Below are 27,366 nucleotides of genomic sequence, written 5' to 3'. Positions count from 1 at the left end.
CAAACAGTGATTGTCCCAGACAGGCCTATAGAGAAAGGGCATTGCTGTCTCAACTTTCCCTCTGATGCAGCCCGATGGAATATATTGTCCTTTAAGGGGCCAAGAGACTCTTTGTTGTTCATACCACACACAGTTTAAATGATGTTGCATCCACAAATCCTATCAGGCTTTTCAAAGATAGGGAGTTTAACTGACAAGGGAAAGTGTATTGAAGTGTATAAGCTTAGTGATTATTTATTACACAAGGGCAAGTTTGTTGTTATAAACGTTCTCTTTAAATGTGTGATCTCTGTTTTGCCACCTGTTCGTAAATTAAGATAGTGTTTCTATGTAAAGGGAGTAACTAGCTTGGATAACATGAACGCTGAAAGAATTCGTCTTTATGAAGCAATAAGAATGTTATGTGTTAGCTTCCGGTTTGGCTCCCACGAATGGCGGACGCATCCTCGGGTCGCTCCCGAGGGCGTCTCGCCCGCCCGCGGTGGAGGAGGGAATCCGCACGAGCGGAGACCCGAACGAGCCCCTCAGGAAGAGAGGAGCTCGGATCCGGGGCGCTTTAGGGCATACTAGGGGGGAGTCTCTCTTTCGGCCGAGAGGTCGGAGATCGAGGCTCCCGCCATGCCCTGCCCCAATGGACCTTGCTGCATGAGCGACCCCGTTTCACAGGGTTTAGCGGAGCCACCAGACGTCACCGAGTGATAAAGCAATCATCCGAAAAAATGGAAAAAGAAAAGATCGGCTTAACTGTGAGTTGTCAAAATGCAGAGAAAAAGAACTAAGAGCGCTACCCCCCCTCCCAGCGAAAAAGACGAGGAGGTTAATCCTCTAACTTCATAAGCGAGAAAGTAAAGGAGGGGGGGAATGGACTGAGCGAATAGTAGTGATTTCCTTTGATGTATTTGAATGAAGCGTGAAAAAGTTTTGTTTCTCTGGAGCGCGCTTTAAGAATTTTATTAAAAGTAAATAAAAAACCACAAGATGTCGGAGCTGGGTAAAGGCAAGCGGAGAAGAAGGGAGGAACTTCCGGTCTGGGCATTTGCTTATGAGTGAGAGCCGGCTGTTTACTGCTTGGACTTGTTTGTGGCTGTGAATCTGACGGGGGATTGTGAAAAGAGAAAAGTTGAACTTGTGACAGCGAGAAAGTGCCTTATAAGCGCTTTTAAAAGTCAACAGTTGCGGAGGAGGTTCCAGCGGAGGGATTGGGAGCGTATAAAAGCGAAACCGGAATTAAATACCATTCTCAAAGCTGGAGCTCTCCTGAAATGGCAGGAAAGAAAGAGGATTTATAGCATATGAACTGAAAGTGTTAACAGCGACCCGAAGGAGGATGGGAAAAAAAAGCCGGAAAGAGAAGAAAACAGAGGAAGCTCCTCCATGCTATCTGGAGTGTAAAAGAAACCAGCACGCAAAGAAGCGGTTCTGAAGACGCCCTGAAGAAGCTTTTTAACAGAAATTCAAAGGAACATTACTAACATACTAACATAGCTAATACTTGTAACTGGACTGAAAAAAGAAATTTGACTGCTCACCGAAGAAGCCTAAGAAGATTGATTGGACATTACTAACAGTTAATCTACCAGTTAATATATCACTCAGCTTTCTCTTCCTCTCACTATATACCCTCCCTATTTTTCTATTTAAGCGAAACACCTCTCCTTTTTAGGAGAGTCAATAAAATTTTTATATTAAAAAAAGAATGTTATGTGTTAACTCACGGATTAGTATTGTGTAAGTATTACCATTATGGTAGGCATTATAGAGGTTTTTATGCAAGAATGAGTGTTAATACAAATTGCCAATTTTCCTCTTTACTGTTTTCCTCTCTTTCTAGTCATATGTAAACAAGTGTCATTCACGCAGCACACTCTGAAAAAGCTGTTATGTGAAACGGTTTATATGCATTTTCCATCGTGTGTGTGCGTATGTTTTTGTAATGTGATGAAGAAATATATTCACTGCAGAACTGAACCCTAAATATATTTTCATAATATCACATCACGGTTGTTTTTGTTATAGGGTTGCCAGCCTCCAGGTAGGGCCTGGGGATCTCCTGCTTTTACAACCAATCTCCAGGAGACAGAGATCAGCTCCCCTGGAGGAAATGGCTGCCTTGAAGGGTGGCATTGTACCATGCTGAGGCCCCTCCCCAAACCCCACCCCCTCCTGGATCCACCCCCAAAGTCTCCAGGTATTTCCCAACACAGACCTGGCAAGTTGCAACCCTAAGCAGAGTTGATGTGGTGTAGTGATTAGACTGCTACATTTGGGCACTGAAAACTTGGATTCAAATTCCTGCTCATCTTGTGAAGCCCAGTAGGTAAACTTGGGCCAGTTGCTCTCTCTCCCCTCCCCCAGCCCATCCTACATCACAGGATTGTTGTGAAGATCAAATGGAGGAAAGGAGAGCTATGTATGCTACCACAACAACTTTGAGGAAGGGAGGGCATGCTTTAGGATGAACAGGGAATCTGTAACTTGGGGCAATCAGGGATGCAAATGGCTAGACTCAAGAGGGACAGATGTGTGGTGACTGAGAAGAGAACTTAAAGGGGGGACGGTATCACAGGAGATATGAAATGTGCAGATGCAAGCAAGGCAATGTCATTTGAGAACTCCCAAAACTGGCAACACCTTTACCTTTGCATCTTCAGGCTTCCTTTCCCCACATTCCCATCATGGAGAAATACCATGTTTTGGAGGTGATTGGAGAAGGCTCCTTTGGAAGGGTATATAAGGGACGTCGCAAATACAGTGCCCAGGTGAGACCAAACGTTGAATGGGAATTAGCTCACTGGGTATTTAGAGAGAGGAGTTTTTGAAGAGAGCAGTTTAAGAAATGTGCCCTCAGCCTGCAGTGCTGATAGCCCTACAATTAGTTTCTCAGGGGCAGAAAGAGAGGAAGCGGGAGAAAGGAGTATGCGGCATGTTTCCAGGTTGTACTTGTTTTCTGGCAGGTGGTGGCCTTGAAGTTTATCCCCAAAGTCGGTCGATCACAGAAAGAGCTAAAGAATTTGCAGCGAGAGATTGAGATCATGAGGGGGCTTCATCATCCCAACATTGTGCAAATGCTTGACAGTTTTGAGACTGACAAAGAGGTGAGAGGTGATACTGTGTAGGATGAGAAAAAGTGTTTGTGTGAAAGGTCCACAAGTAAGACCAAAAACATGAGCGCTTTGGCATCTTACTCCACAAACTAAGTGATGTCATATTCTCATAAGAACGCAGTACGTACTCTGGCAGTGCAATCCTAAACAGAATTATACTCCTTTAAATCCACTGACAAATGCACTTAGAAGGATGTAACTCTGCTTAGGATTGCATGCTAGGTAGAGTGAATCAGAAGTCAGGCAGGATGACAAACTACCCGTCTATGAATGGCTGGATTTCCAGGGCAAGCCATGAGGCCGCATCAGTTAACTTTCTGAGACCTGTCAGCAGAATGGCCTTTTGCAAGAGCCAGTTTGGTGTAGTGGTTAAGTGTGTGGACTCTAATCTGGGAGAACCGGGTTTGATTCCCCACTCCTCCACTTGCACCTGCTGATGTGACCTTGGGTCCGTCACAAGCTCTGGCACAGCTGTCCTTGAAAAAGGGCAGTTTGTGTCAAAGTTCTCTCAGCCCCACCCACCTTACAGGGTGTCTGTTGTGGGGAGGGGAAGGGAAAGGAGTTTATAAGCCGCTCTGAGACTCCAAGTGAAGGGCGGGGTATAAATCCAATCTCTTCTTCTTCTTCTTCTTTTATTTGTACATGCTGCTCACACCCACTTCTCAGGGCACTGAGAATGTGGTCACGGCTTCCCCTCATGGGGGGCAGCCTTCTGTTTCTTCCAAACAGAACAGGTTCTTTAATGATAGTATTATTCCCCCACCCCCCAGAACTCATGAGAATGTTGTGATCATGTTTTCCCCCCCTCCAGGTGGTGGTAGTGACAGATTATGCTGAAGGGGAGCTTTTCCAAATCCTTGAAGATGATGGGAACCTGCCTGAGGAACAGGTAATTGTGACCTGGGGTGAGAGTGGAAAATAGGTACTTAAGCAAGTGGAGGAATGACTATTGGAAGGAAGGGTTACAAGACCTCTAGAAGCACAGAATTCAGACCATGTATTTGTGTAAATGGCATGTTGGATCGCATGCAACTGCCTTTATGTATGAATTATGAAAATGTTAGCAGTAGCCGGAGAGCAGTTGTCTCATTAACAGGAGACCATAGCTGGGCCGGAAGAGGCCAATACAGGTAGAATTCTGCGTGTCTCCATGTGTGCGTCTGTGTCTTGGGATGGGGCTGCAGTCTACTATTGAGGGCCATCAGACAGGATAAGGAAAGGAACAGAAGCTTTGTGCTGAAGCTGGGGAGCTTCGTCACAGCCAGTTGTGTGTCAGGCTTGTCATTTGTCTCTCAGGTGCAGGACATTGCATCTCAGCTAGTTTCAGCCCTCTATTATCTGCATTCCCATCGCATCCTACACCGGGACATGAAACCTCAGAATATCCTGCTGGGGAAAGGGGGTGTGGTCAAGCTGTGTGACTTCGGGTAAGTGCCTTAAGATCCTTACCCCTTCCCACCCAGTCGCTGGAGTTAGCACTGAAATATCGGATGTGTTCCTTCTTTTCTGGGAAGATTTGCCCGTGCAATGAGCATCCACACCATGGTGCTGACGTCTATTAAGGGAACTCCGCTGTATATGTCCCCCGAGCTAGTGGAGGAGAAGCCCTATGACCACACAGCTGACCTGTGGTCAGTAGGCTGCATTCTGTACGAACTCTATGTGGGGACACCACCCTTCTACACCAACAGCATCTTCCAGTTGGTCAGCCTGATTATCAAGGACCCCATCAAATGGCCTAAAAACATGAGCCCCCACTTCAAGGTAACGGTCTTTAGTTTTATTTCCCATTCTTGCCAGCGAATTCATGGCAGGTTTATAAATATTGTTATTGTCGTTTTACTTATATTGTTACTGGTGGTGGGTGTGACGGATAGGAGGCTGTCCTGTCCCTGGAGGGAAAGACAGCCACTCAGCTGAGCCAATGGGAGTGCTGCTTCAGCATCCAGTCACCTTTCAGAGAGGGGATGGAACGTCAGAGGGAAGCACAGCAGGAGTTAGTTGAGAGATGCCTTAGGGAGAGGGCAGTGATAGTTTTTGGGTCTGTCTCAGCAACAGAGCAGACAGTTTGTACAGTAGCTTTGCCTGGCAATGTGGCAGAAAGGTTTAAGTCTAATTCTGGGAGATAATTGAGTACCTGACCATCAAGCATGTCTCTGAAGATGAGAAGACCTTGTAACATTTTGTCTGACTTTTGAGAAAGGGCAGTCTGATGTGGGTGGAATCCTGTATGTATGAGAAGATCCAACCTAATGGCTGGTCAGTAAAAGCCTCTTTGTACCTGAAAGCCAGTTGAGAGCCAGTTTGGTGTAGTGCTTAAGTGTGTGGACTCTAATCTGGGAGAACTGGGATTGATTCCCCACTCCTCCACTTGCACCTGGCTAGATGTCCTTGGGCAAGCCATAGTTCTGATCAGAGCTGTCCTTGAAAAAGAGCAGTTTCTGTCAGAGCTCTCTCAGCCCCACCTGCCTCACAGGGTGTCTGTTGTGGGGAGGGGAAGGGAAAGGAGTTTGTAAGCCGCTCTGAGACACCTTCGGGTAGTGAAGGGCGGGGTATAAATCCAATCTCTTCTTCTTCCTCTTCTGAAAGCATTAAAGAAAATTCAGATCACACTCTGAAGCCATAACCAGCTTAACCTTCGGTGTCTCAGCCAGGTTGCCCCTCTGACTATCTGGAGACCTGTGCTGCTGATCTATTCTTTGAGACTAACCTGTAAATAAATAATTCATCTTTGTTATTTATATATACAACTCCTGCCTTGGTGAGCTCTGTGTTCTACTTGCTCACTGCAAAACTTACTTCACAGCAGCAAGCCCAAAGCCTATACCCTTGGTACCTTAAGAACTTCTGGTACCTGAGGGAATGTTTACAGTCTAGAAAAACATGGTTCCCCAGAATCATAGGAGGCGTGTTGGAAGCAGAGAAAACATGCATAATTCTGCCTCCATCTAATTATTGCTGCTTCAGCAATTTCATATAAATCTCTTTCTGCTAATTGTCTTGCCCCCATTCTTTTGGGGATTAGACTTGGAAGAGTGTGATTGTTGAAGGATGTCCTTTGGTACAAAAACATGCTCTAGCAGTATCACTGGAGTCCTCACCAGATTTGTTAGGGCACATCATGGATTCGAGACTCTCTCTACCTGCCTGAGTACCCTTCAGATAAACAAAATACAATATGTTCAGAATGTGAACAGTTAGTATAAAGAGAGTCTTCCAGTAGTGACCAGAAAATGCCATTGAATCTGAGGTTCTTATGGTTAGCCTAGCAGTTCAGATTATAGGAAAGATGTAGATAGTCTGTGGCTGTGCTGATGACCATCTCCTATTTGGGTGCAGAACTTCTTGCAAGGTCTGCTGATGAAGGATCCTCGTCAGCGCCTGTCCTGGCCGGAGCTGCTCTACCATCCTTTCATTGCTGGGCTGGTCACTGGTGAGTACTGGCTTCCCCTGTTTCCTGCCATTTCATCTGCTCCTTCTTGCTGGCCTCAGTCCAAGCAAGCCTATTTACTGACTGGGACCATCTTTTGCAGTGATTGATGACACAGCCGAGCAAGGCATTGCCAATCCTTTCACCAGCAAACTACCTCCTGAACTGCAGGCCTTGAAAGAACAGCAGACACATTCATTGGCCCCTCACAGCGGCCAGTCAAAAATCTTGAGGAAAGCACGGCAGAAGATGGCCCAAGAAGCTCAGAAAAAAGTGAGGAGCCCCCATCCTTCACGAGGTTCCTTAAGGGATGCTAAATGCATAACTTTAGTACCTGATCATGTGCCGCTTGACCTCTTCCAGGAACTGGTGAAAAACAAAACTCTATCTAAGGGAGAAAGCATCAAAGGATCCCAGGGCCACCCCCACAAAAGCCACCTTAGTCAGACGTCCACCAAGGAAGGAAAAACAGCTGCCAGCACCAGAGAACAGAGGCACCCTTCTCTGGATGAAGAGGGAACAGAGTGGGAGCAAAAAGAACCTTCCCCCACACCTCGGTGAGGAGTTGGAGTTGAGGGTGAAGACCGCATGCTGTTTCCTAGTCTCAGGAGGGGGTGTAACTCAATGATAGAGCATCTGCTTTGATTGCAAAAGGTTCCAGGTTCAATCCCTGGCATCTCCAGTTAAACAGATCAGTAAGTGGTTAAAGGTTAAAACGCTTGGGGCTGTCTAGCTTGGAGAAACTACGGCTGACGGGTGACAGGATCGAGGTTTATAAGATTATGCATGGGATAGAACAGGCAGAGAAAGAAGTACTTTTCTCCCTTTCTCATAATACAAGAACTCGTGGGCACTCCGTGAAATTGCTGAGCAGCCAGGTTAGAACAGATAAAAGGAAGTACTTCTTCACCCAAAGAGTGATTAACACTTGGAATTCACTGCCACAGGAGGTGGTGGCGGCTACAAGCATGGACGGCTTCAAAAGGGAATTGGATAAACATATGGAGCAGAGGTCCATCAGTGGCTATTAGCCACAAGGTATAGATAGGAACTCTCAGTCTGGAGCAAGGGAGGCTCTGTATTCTTGGTGCTTGGTGGGGGGGCAGCAGTGGGAGGGGGCTTCTAGTGTCCTGGCTCCACTGCTGGACCTCCTGATGGCACCTGGTATTTTTGGCCACTGTGTGACAGAGTGTTGGACTGGATGGGCCATTGGCCTGATCCAACATTGGCTTCTCCTATGTTCTTATGTTAAGTGATGTGAAATATCTCCACCTGGATAGCTGGTGGTGGTCAGAGTAGACACTTCTTTCCTTGATGTATCAACAGTGTGGCTATAAGGCAGCTTCATGTGTATCAGCTTCTCATCCCTCTTCATGAACAGAGAGAACTTGATTACGCAAGATTATGAAAAGGAGTTTCTGGATATAAGACCTGAAATCGGCAAAGTAGAGACACAAGGCAGCCGTAGCATTGATACTGTAGAATTAGAGACAGAGGTGAGTGCATAGCCAGGTGGTATCTTCCCTGTGCTTAGGCAGGAAGAAGGTGTTTTCCTAGCTTCCTAATCGTGATCTTCACTGACTCACTCTTGTTTCTTAGGAGTTGGATAGTGATGAAGAGTGGCAACACCTGATGGATGCCACAGATCCTGCGCATGTGCAGCTTAATGCCCCACTGAGTCTTCTGCGGGACACCACCTTTGTGCAGCGCATCCATGCCCGGCTCAGGGACTCTGGTCAGCAAGTGAGTTGTGATGCCTAAGAGGAACTTAGAGAGAGTTCTTTTTTTTTTTGTATAAAGATTTTATTGACTCCCCTAAAAAGGGGAGGAGTTTCGCTTAAAAAGAAAGATAAGGAGGGTATATAGTGGGAGAAAGAGAAAGCTGAGTGATGTATTAACTGTTAGATTAAACTGTTAGTAATGTCCAATCATCAAAGGCTTCTTCTGCGTGTTGTCAAACATCTTTTTTCCATTCCAGTTACTTTCTATGTTAATTTGTTAGTAATGTTCCTTTGAATTTCTGTTAAAAAGTCTCTTCAAGGCACATTCAGAACCGCTTCTTTAACGCGCTGGTTACTTTTCCCCTCTCAGTGACGGGAGGGGCTTCCTCTGTTTTTCTCTTGCCTCCGGCTTCTTCCCCTCCTCCTTCGGGTCGCTGTTAACTCTTTCAGTTCCTGTGCTGTAAGCTGTCTTCCTTTCATGCCATGCCCGGAGATCTCCAGCTTTGAGAATGGTATTAATTTCAATTTCGCTTTTATCCGCTCCCAATCCCTTCGCTGGATTCTCCTCTTCAATTGTTGACTTTTATAAGCGCTCATGAGGCACTAGGAACTTAGAGAGAGTTCTGTAGGGCAGCTGCTCAGAATATGAATAAGATGATCTTGCAGGGAGGAGGAGGAGGAAAGAATTGGTGGAAATATTAGTGGAACCCTTTAACTGTCAAGTTCTCTCCATCAGTTCTAGGCTATTCAGGTCGTATCTGTGGGAATCAGGTCCATCAGTGGCTGTGTCACAGGGGAAGTAGCAGGGCTGGGAAGGACCTTTGCCTAAGACCTTCTAAGAGCTATTGTCAGTTAGAACAGACAATAGTGGCCTAGATAGTCTCCGTATAAGATGGTTTCCTAAGGTCATAATAATATTTACTTTGTGAATTTTAGGATGTTCTGACTGTGCCAGGATGCTGTAGAGAATAATCACGAGGCTGTATCTTACTTCTAGAGTATTTTAGGGGCTGAGGTGGGGATATGTTGGGGATATTGTTGCCTGTGGCACGGCTTGACCTGTGTAGACAAACACAAGTTGGGACCCACAAGAAACTTGCGGGAGTGGCTATCCTATTCCAACCACCTCTGCTTCTTCCCCTCTCCCCCTCCTTCTCTCCCACTCTTTCTCCTTCCTGACACCCCTTTTCTTACTTCCTCTCCCCTCCATGCCTTTCACTTCCTTTCTGCCCCCACCCCATCACTTTTTCTGCCCCCGTCACTCTCCCAGCCTCCCAATTACTCCCCCCCCACAGCAGCAGTGGCAGCAGTTGCTCTCCAGGAATCACAATGGATTGTCCAAATACAGAGATCAGTTCCTCTTAGGGTTGCCAGCTCCATGTTGGGAAATTCCTGGAGATTTGGGGGTGGAGCCTTGGGAGGATGAGGTTTGAGTTGGGAAGTGACCTCAGCAGGGTATAATGCCATAAACTCCACTCTTCCAAGCAGCCATTTTCTCTGGGAGAACTGATCTCTGTCATCTGGAGATGAGTTGTAATTCCAGGAGATCTCCAGGAATTTCCCAAACTGAAGCAGGCAATCCTAGTTCCAGGCCTGGCTCCAACCCCCCTGCTATTTAGCCATTTATACTGCAGGGGGAATCCTCCCCAATCCAAGATCCAGTCCTGTTCTTGCTTCCTCCCCTCTCTGTCTCTCACTGTGGATGCAGTGAGGCCTGGAGTAGATCCCTGTGGTGGCCATTTCAAAAGGTATGGGGGGGGGATTCAAAGTTTTCCCCAAGTTTTTGCATTTTTCTGCAGACCCAGGGAGTCTTCTAAGTCTGTAGAAAACCCTGTTGGGGGAGAGTGTGCCCCCTATCTGCAGAAATAAGTATCCGCACGCAGAGGGGACTGTTGGGAATTAGATATATAGAGAGTATGCTTATGTATGTTGTTGACCTTTACTTGTTGCCCAGGTCCTGGAGGGGATGTTCGAAGGAACTTCTCATCTTCGTCCTGCTCTCCGTGTCATTGGCAATTTGCTAGGTACCCACTGTGACTCAGAGCTGTTGTACAACTTCTGCAGTGTCATAAGACTGCCCCACTTTCTCATGCAATTAGTGGGAAGCATCTTGGAGAACTTCAATATTAAGCAGGTAGGGAAGTGAAGCTCCCTAGGAGGTTAGTTTGCATGAAATCTCCCATGTGAATAGCAGGCAGCTCTTTGTATGTGCATTTTAGTTTACCTATGGAACTATGATGCATGCAAAATATATTCAGATCTGGTTATTGAGAAGACTGTTTTCATTACATAAGTTATAGAATGTACTTAATTTTAGTTGCATTGTAGAAGCGCAGAGGAAAGAAATAAGCAAAAGAGTAACTTTGAAAGTCTGATGTTTATTATAATCTTGTTATCTTAAAGCTAAGAAACACACACTTTAGCCATGCAAGATTGTGTTTGCTCACTTTATACTTTTATATTTGCATAATATTAACTCTCATGTATTACTATTTGAGCAATAGGGAAATATCAATTATTTTGAATTTATGAATTTATGTATTAACTAGGAAAAAGGCTCATTGTGGAAATAAATACAACGGCCTCTAGAAAGAGGCTCTGGGCGGGTGCCCCGGCCTTGGACACTCAGTGTCAATTTGCTGTGGCGACCTCAGCAGGGTATAATGACACTGAGTCCACCATTTTCTCCAGAGGAACTGATCTCTGCTACCTAAAGAACAGTTGTAATTTTGAGTGATCTCCAGCCCTCACCTGGAGATTGGCAATGATGGTTCCTCAGAAGGGAATGGTTGGTTTGCAGGGTGGAGTCTATGGCTTTGTACCTGTCCGAGGTCCCACGCCTCCTGAAACCTCACCCTATCCAGGCTCCATCCCTCATCTCTCCAGGAATTTCCCACCTGGAGTTGGCATCCTATCTCCTTCCCAGCCAATCATCAACCTACCTTTATTTCCCCCTCACTCTTCACCTTTCCACCCCCCACACACCTGCAGCCTCTCCCGTGCTCTGAAGCCCTGACTGCTACGTCACATTGGCTGTCATATGGGGGCCACCTCAGCAGCATATAAGGATACAGAGCCCACCATTTTCTCCAGGGGAACTGATCTCTGCCATTTTTAATTTAGTTGCATTGTTAAGATGTTTGCAGAGTTTAGGATATTTTGTCAAGAACTGCAGTTATACAAAACTACAAAGAGGGGGAGGGGTTGAATAAAGAACCCCATATCCTGATCATTGGAAAGCTCCATGGTGCCTGGGCTTTCCACAGATGCTGTTTGTGGCAAGCTCTGAGAGAACTGTGACTGACCCAAGGTCACCCAGCTGGCTGCATGTGGAAGAGTGGGGAATCAAACCCAGTTCTCCCAGATTAGCGTCTGCGCACTTAACCACTACACCAAACTACACCTATGGTAATTTATTATATAAAAAAACTGAGTTGAAATCAGATGAGATGTTATTAAAACAAAGCATAAAACTATCCTGGTGGGAAAAAATGTATTAAAATCAAGATATAATGAAGATAAAAAACCAGGATTTTATACTAGTCCAAACGAAATTGATAAAATATGGCTCTCTTCAAGCGATAAATTAATTCAGAAATTGTATAAAAAATTGCTGGAGGACTTTTTACAAGATGAGACCATAAAAACATCAATGACACAGTGGCCAGAAATACCAGTGCCACCAGTGGGGCCAGGACATTAGAAGCCCTCCCACTGTTGACCCCCCCCAAGCACCAAGATGACAGAGCATCACTTGCCCCAGAGTCCCTATCTATACCTTGTGGCTAATAGCCACTGATGGACCTCTGCTCCATATGCTTATCTAATTCCCTTTTGAAGCCGTCCATGCTTGTAGCCGCCACCACTTCCTGTGGCAGTGAATTCCAAGTGTTAATCACTCTTTGGGTGAAGAAGTACTTCCTTTTATCCGTTCTAACCCGACCGCTCAGCAATTTCATGGAGTGCCCACGGGTTCTTGTATTGTGAGAAAGGGAGAAAAGTACCTCTTTCTCTACCTGCTCTTTCCCATGCATAATCTTATAAACCTCAATCATGTCACCCCTCAGTCGTCGTTTCTCCAAGCTAAAGAGCCCTAAGCGCCTTAACCTTTCCTCATAGGGAAAGTGTTCCAACCCTTTTATCATTCGAGTTGCTCTTTTCTGCACTTTTTCCAAAGCTATAATATCCTTTTTAAGGTGTGGTGACCAGAATTGCACACAGTATTCCAGATGAGGTCGCACCATTGATTTATATAGCGGCATTATGATATTGGCTGATCTGTTTACAATACCCTTCCTAATAATCCCCAGCATAGCATTGGCCTTCTTTATTGCAGTCACACACTGTCTCGACATTTTCAGTGAGTTATCTACTACAACTCCAAGATCCCTCTCTTGATCAGTCTCTGCCAGTTCAGACCCTATCAACGTGTATTTATATTTAGGATTTTTGGCTCCAATGTGCATCACCTTGCACTTGGCCACATTAAACCCCATTTGCCATGTTGACGCCCACTCGCCCATCTTTGACAGATCCCTTTGGAGTGCCTCACAATCCTCACTGGTTTTCACCACCCTGAACAACTTCGTATCATCCGCAAATTTAACCACTTCACTGCTTACTCCCAACTCCAAATCATTAATGAACAAGTTAAAAAGCAGTGGACCAAGTACTGATCCCTGTGGTACCCCACTGCTTACCCCCCTCCACTGGGAGAACTGCCCATTTATACTCACTCTCTGTTTTCTATTAATTAGCCAGTTTTTGATCCATAAAAGGACTCGTCCTTTTATCCCATGATTTTTGAGCTTACTTAGGAGCCTTTGATGAGGAACTTTATCAAAAGCTTTCTGGAAGTCAAGGTAAACAATATCTATTGGATCCCCCTTGTCCACATGTTTGTTCACCCCCTCAAAGAACTCAAGTATAAAATTCTAGAAGTAGCAGAAATGGACAAATTAAATATAGTATTACAAAATAAACCAGAGGAGCTTTTTTGGGATGGATGGAAAATCATTTACGCCTAGCTGAAGATGAAGAAGATAAAATAGAACTAAAAATATGCTAGTTAAGGATATTCGAGGTTAAAGAAGAAAGATGAACTCTATGTTATGAAATGTATAAGCTTTAAATGAATATGCATTTGTGAAAACTGAAAATAAATTTATAAAAAAAAGGAAACCAAATTCTTCATTAAATTCTACATTTAGTGCTGTGTAGATTTATATGGTCATGCTGATTGCTGTAGCATGCTATTATAGGTTTATGCATCTATACAAAATTCAGCCCATTATATTCAGAACTAGTTTCTCTTCCTCCTATTTCCAGGACAAACAGTGATCCCAGCAGATATCAGTTCTGCTTGATTCTTGTTTTTTTTTTCTTATGCTACAAGCCAATTGAAATCTACCCCCCCCCCCCAATTATACTTCTTTATTTGTCCCGTAGCAGCCCTGGTATGTCACACTGCTAATAGACCTAATCGCTGTGATGTCAGCCTACTTTGTCAGTGATTTCAACCGAGAACAGGATGGGAAAAAGCAAAGGTAAGTTGCAGGGTATAGAGGGGAATTATGTTAGTGCGCTGTGTTTGCATCTGTTTGGGGCAGGAGGAATTAAGGCAGATTGACACAGATTATGTAGTTCCAGTCTCCTGGTTATGCCTGATGCTGCTTTTTTAGTCTGAGGATTAGGCATGCCTCTAAGGACTGATTCACACATTATGAAGTCTGTGCAGCAGACATATGGACTGTTGCCAGACATGGATGTGGAAGTTCTTGGCTGGGGACTTAATTCCCAGGTAGGTATAGGCCTCATTTGGATTGGGACCGTGGCGAGGAGGAGGAGGAGATTGGATTTGTACCCCACCCTTCACTCAGAGAGAGCGGTTTACGAACTCCTTTCTCTTCCCCTCCCCACAACAGACACCCTGTGAGGTAGGTGGGACCGAGAGAGCTCTTTCCAGAGCTGTCCTTGAGAGAACAGCTTGCCCAAGGTCATCCAGCGGCTACAAGTGGAGGAGTGAGGAACCAAACCCGGTTCTCCCAGATTAGAGTCCGCATGCTTAACCACTAATACCAAACTGGCTTATGCCTTCACCCTGTGCAGTTTTACTAACCTTAAATGGCTGTGGGGAGCTGCTGTTTGTAGACCTCAATAAGTTTCCCCTAGTGGGACAAATAGTGGCTCAGTGGGGACTTTCCAGGTTATGAAAACTGTGTTGGGGAGGAGGCAGAAGCTTGCCTCACCCTGGACCACAGTCCTGATCTGAACTGGGCCTGGGCATGTATGAGAATTCAGTTACAAGCACAGATCTTCCAGTGCATGTCTAGTCTGGCCGTCCATGTGTCTGCCATGTGTGAATCAACCCTCGGTCGTTATCTGCTGTTATATAGGAACTGAGCCGGTCAAAGCATCGGAGAGTTTGAGTTGCTGTCTTAAGCTAGTTGCCAAGTAAAAAAGCTAATCCTCAGTGTCTAAGACACATCTTTCTGTAGTTTTCAGGCATTCCACAGTTCTGCTAGTCAGTTTTTAGCCTTGCTTCCCACACTGATGGCACTGCCCACAGATCAAGAGTTCAGGCTGCGAGAGCAAAGTCTCATGGTAAGGGGGCATGTCTCACCTCCTTTTTTTTCTGATCAATCTGGCTCTGTCTTGCCTTAAGATCTCCTCTTTTCTCCTTTCCTTAACCTTTACTTTTTATTGCTTGGCTCCATATGCATAAACAAGTGGCACTGGGGAACCCTCTGCATATTAATCTGAAGGGAGGGGAATACAAATATAGCCTGATTAAAACTAAAGCTAGGATTTCTGTATTGCCTTCTCCCTGCAATTTGTTATGGGCCCCACATGCAGCCAGCTGGGTGACCTTGGGTCAATCACAGTTCTCTCAGAGCTGTTCTCTCAAGAGCAGTTATCTCAGAGAAGAAGAAGAGAAGAGATTGGATTTATACCCAGCCCTTCACTACCCAAGGGAGTCTCAGAGCGGCTTACAAACTCCTTTCCCTTCCCCTCCCCACAACAGACACCCTGTGAGGTAGGTGGGGCTGAGAGAGCTCTTGACAGAAACTGCTCTTTTTCAAGAACAGTTGTGCCAGAACTATGGCTTGCCCAAGGTCATCCAGCAGGTGCAAGTGACAGAGTGGGGAATCAAACCCGGTTCTCCCAGATTAGAGTCCGCGCACATTTAACCACTACACCAAACTGGCTCTCTCAGCCCCACCCACCTCACAAGGGTATCTGTTGTGGGGAGGGGAAGGGAAAGGAGATTGTAAGCCGCTCTGAGACTCCAAGTGAAGGGTGTAGTCTAAATCCAACTCTTCTTTTTCTGCTGCTTCTTCTGTTTGTAATAGTGTAAGAGCCAAACAAGACTTTAGGGACATATGGAGAACAGTATAGAATAATGGTGATGGGGTAATGACATAGGCATTGGTTTAGAAAGGAGATAATCTTTAATAACATGCTAGAAGAAGAAGAGTGAAGAAGAGATTGGATTTATACCCCACCCTTCACTTGGAGTCTCAGAGCAGTTTACAAACTCCTTTCCCTTCCCCTCCCAATAACAGGCACCCTGTGAGGTAGGCGGGGCTGAGAGAGCTGTGGCAGAAACAGCTCTTTTTCAAGGACAGCTGTGCCAGAGCTTGTGACTGACCCAAGGTCACATCAGCAGCTGCAAGTGGATGAGTGGGGAATCAAAACTGGGTTCTCCCAGATTAGAGTCTGCACACTTAACCTCTACACCAAACTGGCTCTCATTGGAGGAATTAAAATATATATGGGGAACAGGGGGAGGTTGGAGGTACTTTAAACTTCTCACTACAATGCTGGTTTTATTTTTCTACACTCTTCAGAAGTGGTTATCAGAGCTGCACAGGAATAAAGGGCAGTTCTTATTCCTCATTCCTTCTTTCCTAATCTAGCCAAGGATCCTATTGCCACGCATATTTAAGCATTGTGCTTAAAATATTTTACTGTTGTTCCTGTCAGCTGCTCACTTGCTCAGAGCTCTACGCCCGTTAAAATGACTCTGATTTCAGTAACACAGCCTCAGTGTTGGGATCTGGGTAGCATCTCCTCCGCCTCTTCCCAGTCTTCCCTCTGCATTTTAACCATGTATCTCTTGCCCTCACAGTGCTTTACTTGCTTGTGTGAAAGCATGGATGTTGCCTGCCCCTCCGTCTCCACCCCTTTCTACAACAGTTTGTTTGAGGATCATGGGCTTCTGTTGGATGTCCTCTGCCATGGCGCCAGTGGGAGAACCTTAAAAGGTAATAAATGCTGTAGAGGGAGCTGCATCTTTCAGGGCTGTGCATAATACCCACATCTTCAACAACCCTAAACGTGTGTGTTTCCATGTTTTTGGTGGCTGTTAGCAGTCACTGTCTCCTGACCCTTTGCGCCTCATTTGCTCTTTCGATTGTCCTTAATTATGTGATCCCCACTTTTTCCTAGTTTGTCTACCTTTACCTTACTGTCTGGGTCCAGCCCGGACTAGCCCCCGCAGGACCGCGCCCCCCCCCAGAACAAGAGAAGGCAGAAAAGCCACCTGACAGCCCACATGGCAGGCAGAGGAAGCGGCTCCGGAGGTGCCCCCTCCGCCTGGCCAAGACCCTGGAGCACCTACTGGGGGCGAGCAGGGGGCAAAGGTGGCCGCGATGAACCCCCAGAAGGAAGCAGCGGCAGGAGGTGTCAGCTATGCTGCCGGAGGTGCCGAATGTGACAGCTGCCCTTCCCAAACGTGCGGGGAGGAATGAAGGAAGGCCAGGCGGCACGGGTCCTGGCCATGCCCAGCAGCGGAAGAACTGGCAGTATGAAGGGGCTCGCTGAAAAGCCCTGGTCGAGGCCTCGTGGGAGGGCAGCAGGCCCAGCTGCAGTGGAAGAGAAAGGGGTGGTGGTAGCGTGAGGGCAGCTGAGAGCTGCCGCCTCAAATGTCCCCACAGTTATACTGGGGGCGGGGCCCCAACTGGGGGCAGACCCAATAGAGGGTGGGGGGCAGGGACCGGGGGGGGGTGTAAAGGGGAGGCGATGGAACCAGCCGAGGAAACCCGGCAGGGAGCCCAGAGAGAGAGACGTCTGAATGCTGGGCCCAGAGAACTAGTGGAGGTCAGGTGGCGTAACCCCCTCCCAGCTCAGAGCTGAGGCTACTCCTGTCCTCCCCACCACCCTCCTCTGACCCAGTGGGACCCCCCCAAGAAGGGATACCCCCAGCATCGCCCGGGAACGCAGTGGCGTCAGGCAGGAAGTCGACGGGTGGCCAGGGAACCCGTGACACTTAGCATCAGTCTTTTGCACCTTCTGACTGCTTGTTATTTACGATCACAAGAGCAAGGATTGATCTGAGCTGAGGATAACCACAGGTTTGTACTGGATGCTGGGACTGAGCCACAGATACCCTAACCCTTGATCATATGGAAACTGTGGACTCTACCACTGAGGACTGGCCACCAACTCCAGGGTGGTGTAAGTCTTCCAAACGAGAGGATGTGACTTCTAGGAAGTGTGAAGCTCTTTGTGGTTCCTTAAAAATCTGCCAGCTTTGCACTGTTCTCCTTGCCGTGGTGTAAGTTACTATACTAGTTAACTTTTTCCCCACATATGCTTAGTATATTAAGTCTTACTGTAAAAAAAAACAAACCTCTCCCTCCACCTCCAACAGAGCCACCGAAGGAGGCAAAGTCAGTGCAGGACTGGAATGAATGCCTGGTGGCAGCATATGCAGCCGCTCTAGCTGCATCCTGTGGCATCCCAGGAGGGCACGGCACGTGTCATAAGGCCAAAAAGCAGGTGGGAGTTTTCTTGGCGCTTGCAGTCCTGAGCAACCAACAACTCAGCCCCCTCAAGTGGTGGCTCCTGGTTACTGGTCACCAGGGGTCATTTCGAAGAAAAAGAGGTGCAGGAGCTCATTAGCATAACTCATTTGCATAACTTATTTGCATATGCCACACCCCCTGACATCACCGGAAGTGTCTCGGAAGGAAACACCCACCGCTCAGCCTCCACTGGACTGTTTGGGATTGCTAGCTATTTGGGGGGGGGGGACGTGCATATCTGTCCTCGCAGAGGAGGGAGAGCTTGTACCTGAATAAACCTTGGTCTTAAAGGTGCTACTGGACTATTTTGGACTGGGGGGGGGTGCTCTGCAGCTTACCTGGCTGCTTCTTGCTCTGACTGAGGGCTGCTGGGAGCAGGGGGTGGGGCTTGTTGCATGTGCCTGCCCTCTGGGTTCTTTACTGCCGGAGCTCCGCTCCTGTGCGCTCCTGCAAGAAATGACCCCTGCTGGTCACAAGTGAGAGCGCATATCCAGTATTGGTCCTAGCACTGGGGAGGATGAGGAGGCCTCTTGCAGCTGTTGCCTGGTGTTTTTTGACCTGCAGTTGATCAGAGGCAACTTTGTAGCTCCTTTACACATTTAATCATGTCCTTGATACAAATCAGATCTGAGCCCCCCTGAGGTGCTAAGGAATTTAACACTCATAATTCAAAATCCGTTGTTTTCTGTGGAAAGATTATTAAAATGTATTGCTGTAGGAAACTTCCAAGATCAGCTCACGCAGGTGAGGTTTGCAGGATACAGCTCTAAGAGAAGAGCCCCCTCCTCTCTCTCCCCTTCCCCTCACAGCTAGACAGCGACAATTCTTCAGCTCTTGACAGTATTGAAAATCAGTTTTGGGGTTTCCTTACAGATCTCCCAGCAAATAGCTGAGAAGCTCACTGAGGAAGGTAACCAGTTGCTGCCCAGACTCTTTGCAAGACTTGAACATCCAGCCTTTCATTTGACTGGCCTAAAGGTAACGTGTCTGCCTCTGTTTCTTCCATTTCTGTGTGGGTTAAAGAGGAAGTGGCCAGGCCCCCTTTGCCTTTGAGGCCACAGGCTTTTATGCAGCCCCCTCCTTCCTCCTGGCTGAGGATGAGAGAAATGATGTGTTGGTGATTCGTTCTTCCTCTGTCCTTCCATTGCTCAGCTCCTGTATGCCTGTTGTCATGTAAGTCAGAATCTGTGCTGCCTTGTAGCGACTCAAGAGGTGCTGAGTTCCCTGATCAGTCATCTGCAAGGAAAGGTGGGTGTTGTTTGGTGTGGTGATGAGAGTGTCGGATAGGACCTGGCTTCATATCCTTTCTTTCTATGAAAGGCGCTGGGTGATCTTGGGCCAGCCATTCTCACCCTAACCTACCTCACAGGATTGTTGTGAGGATAAAACGGAGGAACCACGTATCTTGTTCAAAGCACCTTGGAGGAAGGGCGGGATAAAAATTCCACGAAAGAAATAATGTTCTTGCTGCTTGGAGAGTGTGGACAGGTTTCAGCTGGAAGTCTTACTACTCAGCAGCATATATTGAGGGGGGGACGTGGGCAGAGCTTGAGCGTCAGAGGTGGCACTGAGGAGAAGAAAGTGGGGGAGTGGGAGAGCCGATACAAAGGGGTGGGTCTGGTTTGAAAAAGGCCGTGGGATATCCGTTTCATAGTGGAGTGAAGCATTGTGGGAGACACGTTTGAGCAGCCTCCATTTGGACAGCATACAGGACGGAAAGGGGATGGATTGTGAGCACAGTGTCCTTATGTCTTTGGAAGGTCCCACTGGCAGAACAGGCACAAGTGCAGGCAGCCGAAGCCTCCCTTAGACTTCTCTCCGTGCTGCTTCTCCAGTTACAGAGTCTCCCGCCACAGTAAGTGCTGTATCTCCCATTCAGATTCTTTTCAGGAGGCTAGCAGATACTTTACTTTTAGTATTGATTGGCAGGAAGGGAATGGCCTCCAGTAAGTGCCATACATGTCAAGGGAGAAGGATTCATAAATCTCTGGAGAAGTTCAGAAGGTTCCTACACATCTCCAGTTTGGTGTTGTGGTTAAATGCGTGGACTCTAATCTGGGAGAACCGGGTTTGATTCCCCACTCCTCCACTTGCATCTGGCTGGATGACCTTGGGCAAGCCGTAGTTCTGATAAGAGCTGTCCTTGAAAAAGAGCAGTTTCTGTCAAGAGCTCTCTCAGTCCCACCTACCTCACAGGGTGTCTGTTGTGGGGAGGGGAAGGGAAAGGAGTTTGTAAGCCGCTCTGAGACTCCCAAGTGAAGGGCGGGGTATAAATCCAATCATCTCTATCTCCTCCTCCTCCTCCTCCTCTTCTTCTTCGGACGGTCATAAAACATGCCAGTTGTCCAGTGGGGAACATACTGTCTTATTGTGTTGTCAAAGGGTAATGTGCTATGAAGTTTAAAGGAAAGTTACGTTATGGGGTGCTGACATTTTTGTTCTTGTACAGGGCCCGAGTGGGGCTGACAAAAGAGTCCTTTCAGATTTCGGAACTGATCACCCAAACAGATGTTAAAAATTTATTTGAATTTGGTTTTTAAAATGCACACCTAACATAATGCTTTATTAACCAGAAAGTGGATTTATTTATTTATTTATTTATTTATTCGTCTTTTATTCCGCCCTTCCGCTGAAGTGGATTATTTTAATCTAATTTTTGTCATGGATTTGAGGAGAGTCGGTGGGCCTTTACCCCTTCGGCCCAGTGGAGGTTTGGGTGACGTTGTATAATAACTTCTGAAGCACTGCAGTAGTAATAGATAGAAATGTGGATGGGTGGCAGGAACTGGGGCCATAAGAATGAAGGAAGCTGCCTTTTTATTTACTTATTGAACTTTGACCCTCCCCTCCCAGCCAAAGCCCGCTCAGGGCAGCTTTACAGAAACAGATAATTACCTTAAAAGCATGCGTTACAATCAATGTTCCCTCTAAGCTGTGGAATCCTGTGAGCAAAAATTCTACTTGGTGAGCTCCTCGCATTAAAGTTGTGAGCAAGCGATTTGGCTGCTGCATGAATTAGTTTGCTCTGAAGCCCTCCTTCCTGAGCTAAGACAAAAATCTGTGAGCTGGAGGCTAAAAAGCTGTGAGCTAGTTCACACTAACTCAGCTTAGAGGGAACACTGGTTACGATTAAAACAGTTCTAAAACCATGATAAAGTGCTAGTGATCATTATTATATTGTTATTTATTTCCAGTGAATCAGACCAGTGAATCAGTTCAGTCTTGTCTACACAGACTGGCAGCCGTGTTCCAGTGTTTTAGTTGTGGTCTTTCAAATCACGTTTCTGGATCCTTTTAACTGGAGAAGTCGAGCATTGAACGTGGGACCTTCTGCATGCAAAGCAGATGCCGTACCACCAAGTCTTAGCCCCTTCCCGGCCACATTTTGAAAATCTGTTCCATCCCTCTAATGCTATTGCTTCTTGTTATTTTAGGTCAGATGCTGTGCTGAAAGAGACCACAGAGCTTTTCAACCATGTAGCAGCTGCTTCTGTTTTAGTGAGTCATCCTGCCTATGGAATTTCCTGCTACCTGACTCTTGGGAAAAGTGTAGAATTCCCTATATCAGTGATATTTAGTGGGTCAGAAGCCACAGAAGCACCTATCCCATGTGCCAGGGAGGTGGGCACTTCATTTAGATTAGAAATTGGGGTTATTTCAGTATTACTATGGGCCCAGTATAAAACACCACACAACTATCAGTGATGACTATATCAGTGTTGTGCAGATGGATGGGGTTTGTGTATGTGGCCAGATCAACATATGCAGCTGAATGAGGTGGTGGAATGGGCTATACCACTGTCAGATACTAGCCCATAAAACGAAACCCTTTGCAAATAGAAAACTTGGCACAGTGAATGGTTCTAGCCATTTTGTATCCTGTAGAACTAGAGCTGATCTTGAAAAGAATTTTTTGCAAAGAGAAGCAAATTGAGCAAAGAGAAGCATTTCATCTAGCCTAAAATAATTCTGGAAAACTCAAAAGCTTGCACACTATTTGGCATCGTAAGTCTTGACTTGCAAGCCCTTCTCCTCACTTTGGGTGCAAATGAGCTGGCTAAAGTTAAATAGTAGTTAGGAGGGACAATCCTACATTTTCAGAGGTACTCTGGCAATTCAAAGGGTTACGTTATGATTATACATGATTGTTTGTATGTGCTTGGGGTGGTGCACAGGACACAAAGTAGTGATGTGACTTATTTGGATGGTGGGAATTATAAATGTGGTTCTTCGCAGTCCACACTAAGTATTACTTCCCTATATGAAGTCATATCTCTAGGCATGAGGGACATGGTCTGTTAACACCTAGCTACAGGCATTCTGTTTTGTGGCAACTTACCTTATACCTGGTAGTAGCTTCCTCCTCTGTGCTGCTGAAGCATTTCTTTTCCACAATTACATTCAACATAGAATCATAGAGTTAGAAGGGACCTCCGGGGTCATCTAGTTCAATCCCCTGCACAATGCAGGAAAATTCACAAATACGTCCCCCCTCACACCCCCAGTGAGTGACCCCTGCTCTATGCCGGGGGGGGGGCGGCTTCAGGATCTCTGGCCAAATTGGCCTGGAGAACAATTCTTCCTGACCCCAAAGTGGCAATCAGGATTTCCCTGGGTGTGTAAGAACTAAGTACTGAGGCAACCCTTCCTGCCCTCCTCCTCGTTATCTGCCTAAGTTCACAGAATCAGCATTGCTGTCAGAGGGCCATCTAGCCTCTGTTTGAAAACCTTCAAAGAAGGAGAGCCTGCCACCTCCCAAGGAAGCCTGTTCCACTGAGGAACCACTCTAACTCAGGAAAGTCCTCCTGATGTTTAGCCGAAAACTCTTCTGATTTAATTTCAACCCGTTGGTTCTGGTCCGACCTTCTGGGGCAACAGAAAACAACTCCGCCCTATCCTCTATACAACAGCCCTTCAAGTACTTGAAGATGGTTATCATATCCCTTTCAGTCATCTCCTCTCCAGGCTAAACATAGTCAGCTCCTTCAGCCTTTCCTTACAGGACTTGATCTCCAGGCCCCTCACCATCTTCATTGCCCTCCTCTGGACATATTCCAGCTTGTCTATATCCTTCATAAATTGTGGTGTCCAAAACTGAACACAATACTCTAGGTGAGGTCCAACCAGAGCAGAGTAAAGCAATACCATCACTTTGATTGATCTGGACACTATACTTCTGTTGATACAACCCAAAATGGCAGTTGCTTTTTTAGCTACCGCATCACACTACTGATTCATGTTCAGTAAATGGTCTACTTAAGACCCCTAGATCCTTTTCGCATATACTACTGCCAAGACAAGTTGCCCCCATCCTATAATTATGCATTTTATTTTTCCTATCTAAATGCAGAACTTTACATTTATCCCCATTGAAATTCATTTCTAGCCTGTCAAGATGATCTTGACTCTGTCTTCTATGGTATTTGCTACCCCTTCCAATTTAGTGTCATCTGCAAATGTAATAAGCATTCCCTCTATTCCTTCATCCAAATCATTGATAAAGATGTTGAACAAAACAGGTCTCAGGCACTCCATTTGTCACTCCTCTCCAAGAGGATGAGAAAACATTAACAAGCACTCTTTGGGTGCAATCTGTCAACCAGTTACAGATCCACCTAATAGTAATAGGGTCCAAACCACATTTTACCAACTTGTCAACAAGAATATTATGTGGAGCTTTATCAAAAGCCTTACTGAAATCAAGATAAACTATGTCTACAGCATTCCCTGATCCAGCAAGGTAGTAACTTTCTCAAAAAAAGAGATGAGGTTAGTCTGACATGACTTGTTTTTGAGAAACCTATGCTTCGTGAACACAGCTATCCTTTCTAAATGATCAAGGACTGACTGATGATTTGTTCTAAAACTTCCAGGTGTACACGTCAAGCTGACAGGTCGGTAATTACCCAGATCCTCCTTTTTCCCCTTCTTGAAGATGGGAACAACATTTGCCCGCTTCCAATCTTCTGGCACCTCACCTGTTCTCCAAGAATTCTCACCCATGAGTTCTTTTAGTACCCTTTGATGCAGTTCATCTGGCCCTGAGGACTTAAGTTTCATTTAAAGAAACTAGGTGTTTATGTACTACCCCTATGCCAGTGATAACGAACCTTTTAGAGACCAAGTGCCCAAACTTCAACCCAAACCCCACTTATTTATCACAAAGTGCCAACACGGCAATTCAACCTGAATACTGAGGTTTTACTTTAGAAAAAACAACTCATACATTAACTTAAGATGATCCAAACAAAGTAAGGAAAGCAATCCCAAATGCTTTCATTTACTTAAAATTATTTGGCAGAGAATTCGACACTTTAATGATGGTCTAGGCCTGGCTGGGGCGATGGCACGCGTGCCCACAGAGAGGGCTCTGAGTGCCACCTCCGGCACCCGTGCCATAGGTTCGCTACCACTGCCCTATGCCAATCCTAGGCCACAACTCCCTTCCCTCATCATGTGTTCTGTTTTTGCCATGTTGAGCACCATTTCCCTTCCAAGAGAAGACTGAGGAAAAGTAGGAATTGAGGAGTTCTGCCCTCTCTTCATCACCTGTTACAATTTCACTTTCCTGAGCCCGCCATGGGCCTACCATGTCCTTGCTCTTTTTCTTACTTTGAACTCTTTTGTTGTTGTTTTTAGCATCTCTTGCTAGCCTAAGCTCATACAGAGCTTTAGCTTTTCTAACTCCCTCTCTACAAGTACTGGTGATTTGTTTATATTTACCCTTGCTTATAAGGCCTTCCTTCCATTTCCTAAATGAGTCTTTTTTATTTCTCAAATCTTTAGAAAGCTGTTTATGGAGCCACCTTGGCTTCTTTAGGGTCCTTCCATTTTTTTCCTTCTCATAGGAATTGTTTGTGATTGTGCCTTCAATATTTAACTTTTCAGAAACTCCCACTCCTTTTTGAACTCCCTTCTCCATAAGTATTTCTCACCATGGGATTTAGGGCTGCCAAGTGGCAGCGGGGGATCTGCTGCGGGGACGGCGACACACGTTGCACCCGCCGTCGCCAGGATGTGACGCTACGCGTCGCTCTGGCAACGTCCCGTTGCCAGAGCGACGCGTAGCGTCACATCCTGGCGACGGCGGGTGCAACGTGTGTCGCTGTCCCCGCAGCAGAGCTCCGGTAAAAACTCGCAGATCCCCCGCTGCCACTTGGCAGCCCTAATGGGATTCTAACCAGCATAACTTTAAGTTTGTCAAAATTTGCTCTCCTGAAGTCCAACCTGTATGTCTATGTGCAGGCTTTCCCTCCCCCAAGACTAAATCCCAAAATTATGTGGTCCCTACTCCCCAGGGTGCCCACTACTTTCACCTCATCAACCAGGTCTTCCCTGTTGGTGAGAATGAAGTCCAAGATAGCAGATCCCCTTGTTTCCTTCTCCACTTTCTGGACAATGAACTTGTCAGCAAGACAAGTCGGGAATTTATTGGACCTTTCATTTTTAGCAGAGTTGGATTCGAAAGCCGCCCTGAGCCTGCTTTGCGAGGAGGGAGGGCTATAAATTTGACAATTTAAAAAAAAATGGGTAATTTTAATCTCCCATGACCACCGTGTCCCATCTCTTTGAGAACTTTGTAATCTGGTCCAGGAGCATCTCATCCAAGTCCTCTGCCTGGCTTGGTGGTCTATAGCAGACCCCCACCATAATACCCCTATTATTTCTACTACAACATGGCACATAAGATATTTATTTAACTTCTTGATTTCTTATCCTATTCTCAGTCAGATTCCTGAAGCAGTTTGCAATTAGAGACAGTAAGTCCCACTTCATAGAGTGCTGTACTCCCCTTAAAAATCAAATAAAACCTACTGTATGTTTACTCAAAAACAAGTCCTGTTTATAAAGGTCCTGTTTCTCCATGCAACTATCCCTTTAATTTCCTCTTGCATCTTTTTTTAAAGACTTCTGCTTTATAGCTTAATTAACTGATGGTTCTTTACTCAGTGTGGCTGTGGCATTCTTGAATCAGTTGTTAAATGTTGGTCCCTGCTCCCTTATTTTTGCTTGGGTGGGGGCTTCGTATTTGCAGCCAAGGCAATTAGGGGGGAAAAGAGCCATTTCTTTGACTGCAAGCTGTCAATTAAGCCCCACAGACACAGGAACCGCTTCTTAAGAGTGGATTCAGAAATGACACAGTCATGCCAAATTAACAGGAAACAATTAGTTAAGACAAGAGGAAGAAGCCTGAAAGGGGGGGGGGAGCACTTAAAGGGAGAGAAGCCCTAGGCTGCCTCAGTGGCTCTTTGTCAATCCACATAGAGAGGCTTGCACTGTGATTGCATTTTCAGTTATAACAGTTACCACAAAAATGTGATAAAAATTGGGGGGGGGGGGACACAGAAAAGCAACAGGTTGTCAACATTTTTGACTGGTTTCACCATTGAACTGTGAATGAATGATGTCCATTCTAAATTAAATAGCTAGTGTGGAAGAAGACTGATTTACTATAACTGCAAAAAAAGGGATATACAACTCTTTCTGCACCCAGTTGGAGACATCACAGATCAGATGTCTCTTTGCTAACAATCCGATCCACATCCACAACAAAGAGTGCCATCTGACTTTTACATAATACCAAGGTCTCCCTTTTCGTGCAGAGTGCTGCAGGACTGCTACTGACCCACTTCAGCCAGTACGGTGCTGCTGTGAAACTCAGGCGGGACAAGGCCTTTGCAGGAATAGCTACGGCACTCACAGAACCTGCACAGGTAAGTCACCAGCTCTAACAGAGGAAGATATACCAGGACACAGAGCAGGTTATCTTATGCTCACTGTCTAGTATTTTGGCTGCTTAACCCTGCTTTAAAATATCTTGCAGCTGTGCCTGCCACCTCCCATGGAAGCTGGTTTCTACGACGGGCTCATCCTCTTGTTACTGCAGCTCTTAAGCCAGGTATGGGCTTCCTTCAGTGTCACAAGAAACAGCTTCTTCGCATTCTTTCGAGGATATACAAAAGTGATATAGGAGGTCTATATATGGAATGTATGGGAATGCTTTTGTTGCCAGGTCTTCCCCAAGTAGTATGAGGCAAGACAAGAGTCTCAAGAGACTCAGCACTGCAGCTTGGTGATGATAATAAGCACCCAGGCTGTAGCCTTCTTGATCAAGGATTTTTCTCAGAAACAGCCCCGTCCACCAATGGGAGAGACAAAGGCATCGTGGAAAGGAGAAGGGGGAGACAATAAGGGGTCTACAACTTGATCTAAAATCCCACAGTTTGCTGCTGATTCAGTCCCTGGGTTTCTGGGCACATCAGGTACATCCAGCAACCTGGCCTTGAACCCCCTCATTCCTG

The 27,366-nt window shown here is 46.1% G+C and overlaps 1 protein-coding gene across 1 annotated transcript in view; it reads left to right on the top strand.

Moving 5' to 3' along the window:
• Window positions 1-2,675: 2,675 nt before the first annotated feature.
• STK36 (serine/threonine kinase 36) overlaps window positions 2,676-27,366 on the top strand; it is a 33,518-nt gene continuing 8,827 nt past the window's right edge. Inside the window, exons 1-21 of the mRNA XM_015416552.1 lie at window positions 2,676-2,759; window positions 2,955-3,095; window positions 3,916-3,993; window positions 4,401-4,531; window positions 4,619-4,868; window positions 6,444-6,537; window positions 6,638-6,807; window positions 6,898-7,091; window positions 7,916-8,030; window positions 8,134-8,277; window positions 10,210-10,389; window positions 13,704-13,801; window positions 14,753-14,858; window positions 16,387-16,522; window positions 17,911-18,038; window positions 18,938-19,042; window positions 19,217-19,312; window positions 19,825-19,919; window positions 21,499-21,562; window positions 26,668-26,778; window positions 26,889-26,963. Coding sequence (XP_015272038.1) covers window positions 2,676-2,759; window positions 2,955-3,095; window positions 3,916-3,993; window positions 4,401-4,531; window positions 4,619-4,868; window positions 6,444-6,537; window positions 6,638-6,807; window positions 6,898-7,091; window positions 7,916-8,030; window positions 8,134-8,277; window positions 10,210-10,389; window positions 13,704-13,801; window positions 14,753-14,858; window positions 16,387-16,522; window positions 17,911-18,038; window positions 18,938-19,042; window positions 19,217-19,312; window positions 19,825-19,919; window positions 21,499-21,562; window positions 26,668-26,778; window positions 26,889-26,963 — 2,595 coding nt within the window. The remainder of the gene's footprint in view (window positions 2,760-2,954; window positions 3,096-3,915; window positions 3,994-4,400; window positions 4,532-4,618; window positions 4,869-6,443; window positions 6,538-6,637; window positions 6,808-6,897; window positions 7,092-7,915; window positions 8,031-8,133; window positions 8,278-10,209; window positions 10,390-13,703; window positions 13,802-14,752; window positions 14,859-16,386; window positions 16,523-17,910; window positions 18,039-18,937; window positions 19,043-19,216; window positions 19,313-19,824; window positions 19,920-21,498; window positions 21,563-26,667; window positions 26,779-26,888; window positions 26,964-27,366) is intronic.

The sequence above is a fragment of the Gekko japonicus genome, unplaced genomic scaffold (assembly GCF_001447785.1).
Source record: "Gekko japonicus isolate JY-2015 unplaced genomic scaffold, Gekko_japonicus_V1.1 scaffold3177, whole genome shotgun sequence".
NCBI lineage: Eukaryota > Metazoa > Chordata > Lepidosauria > Squamata > Gekkonidae > Gekko > Gekko japonicus.
This window is presented reverse-complemented; position numbering and strand designations above follow the sequence as displayed.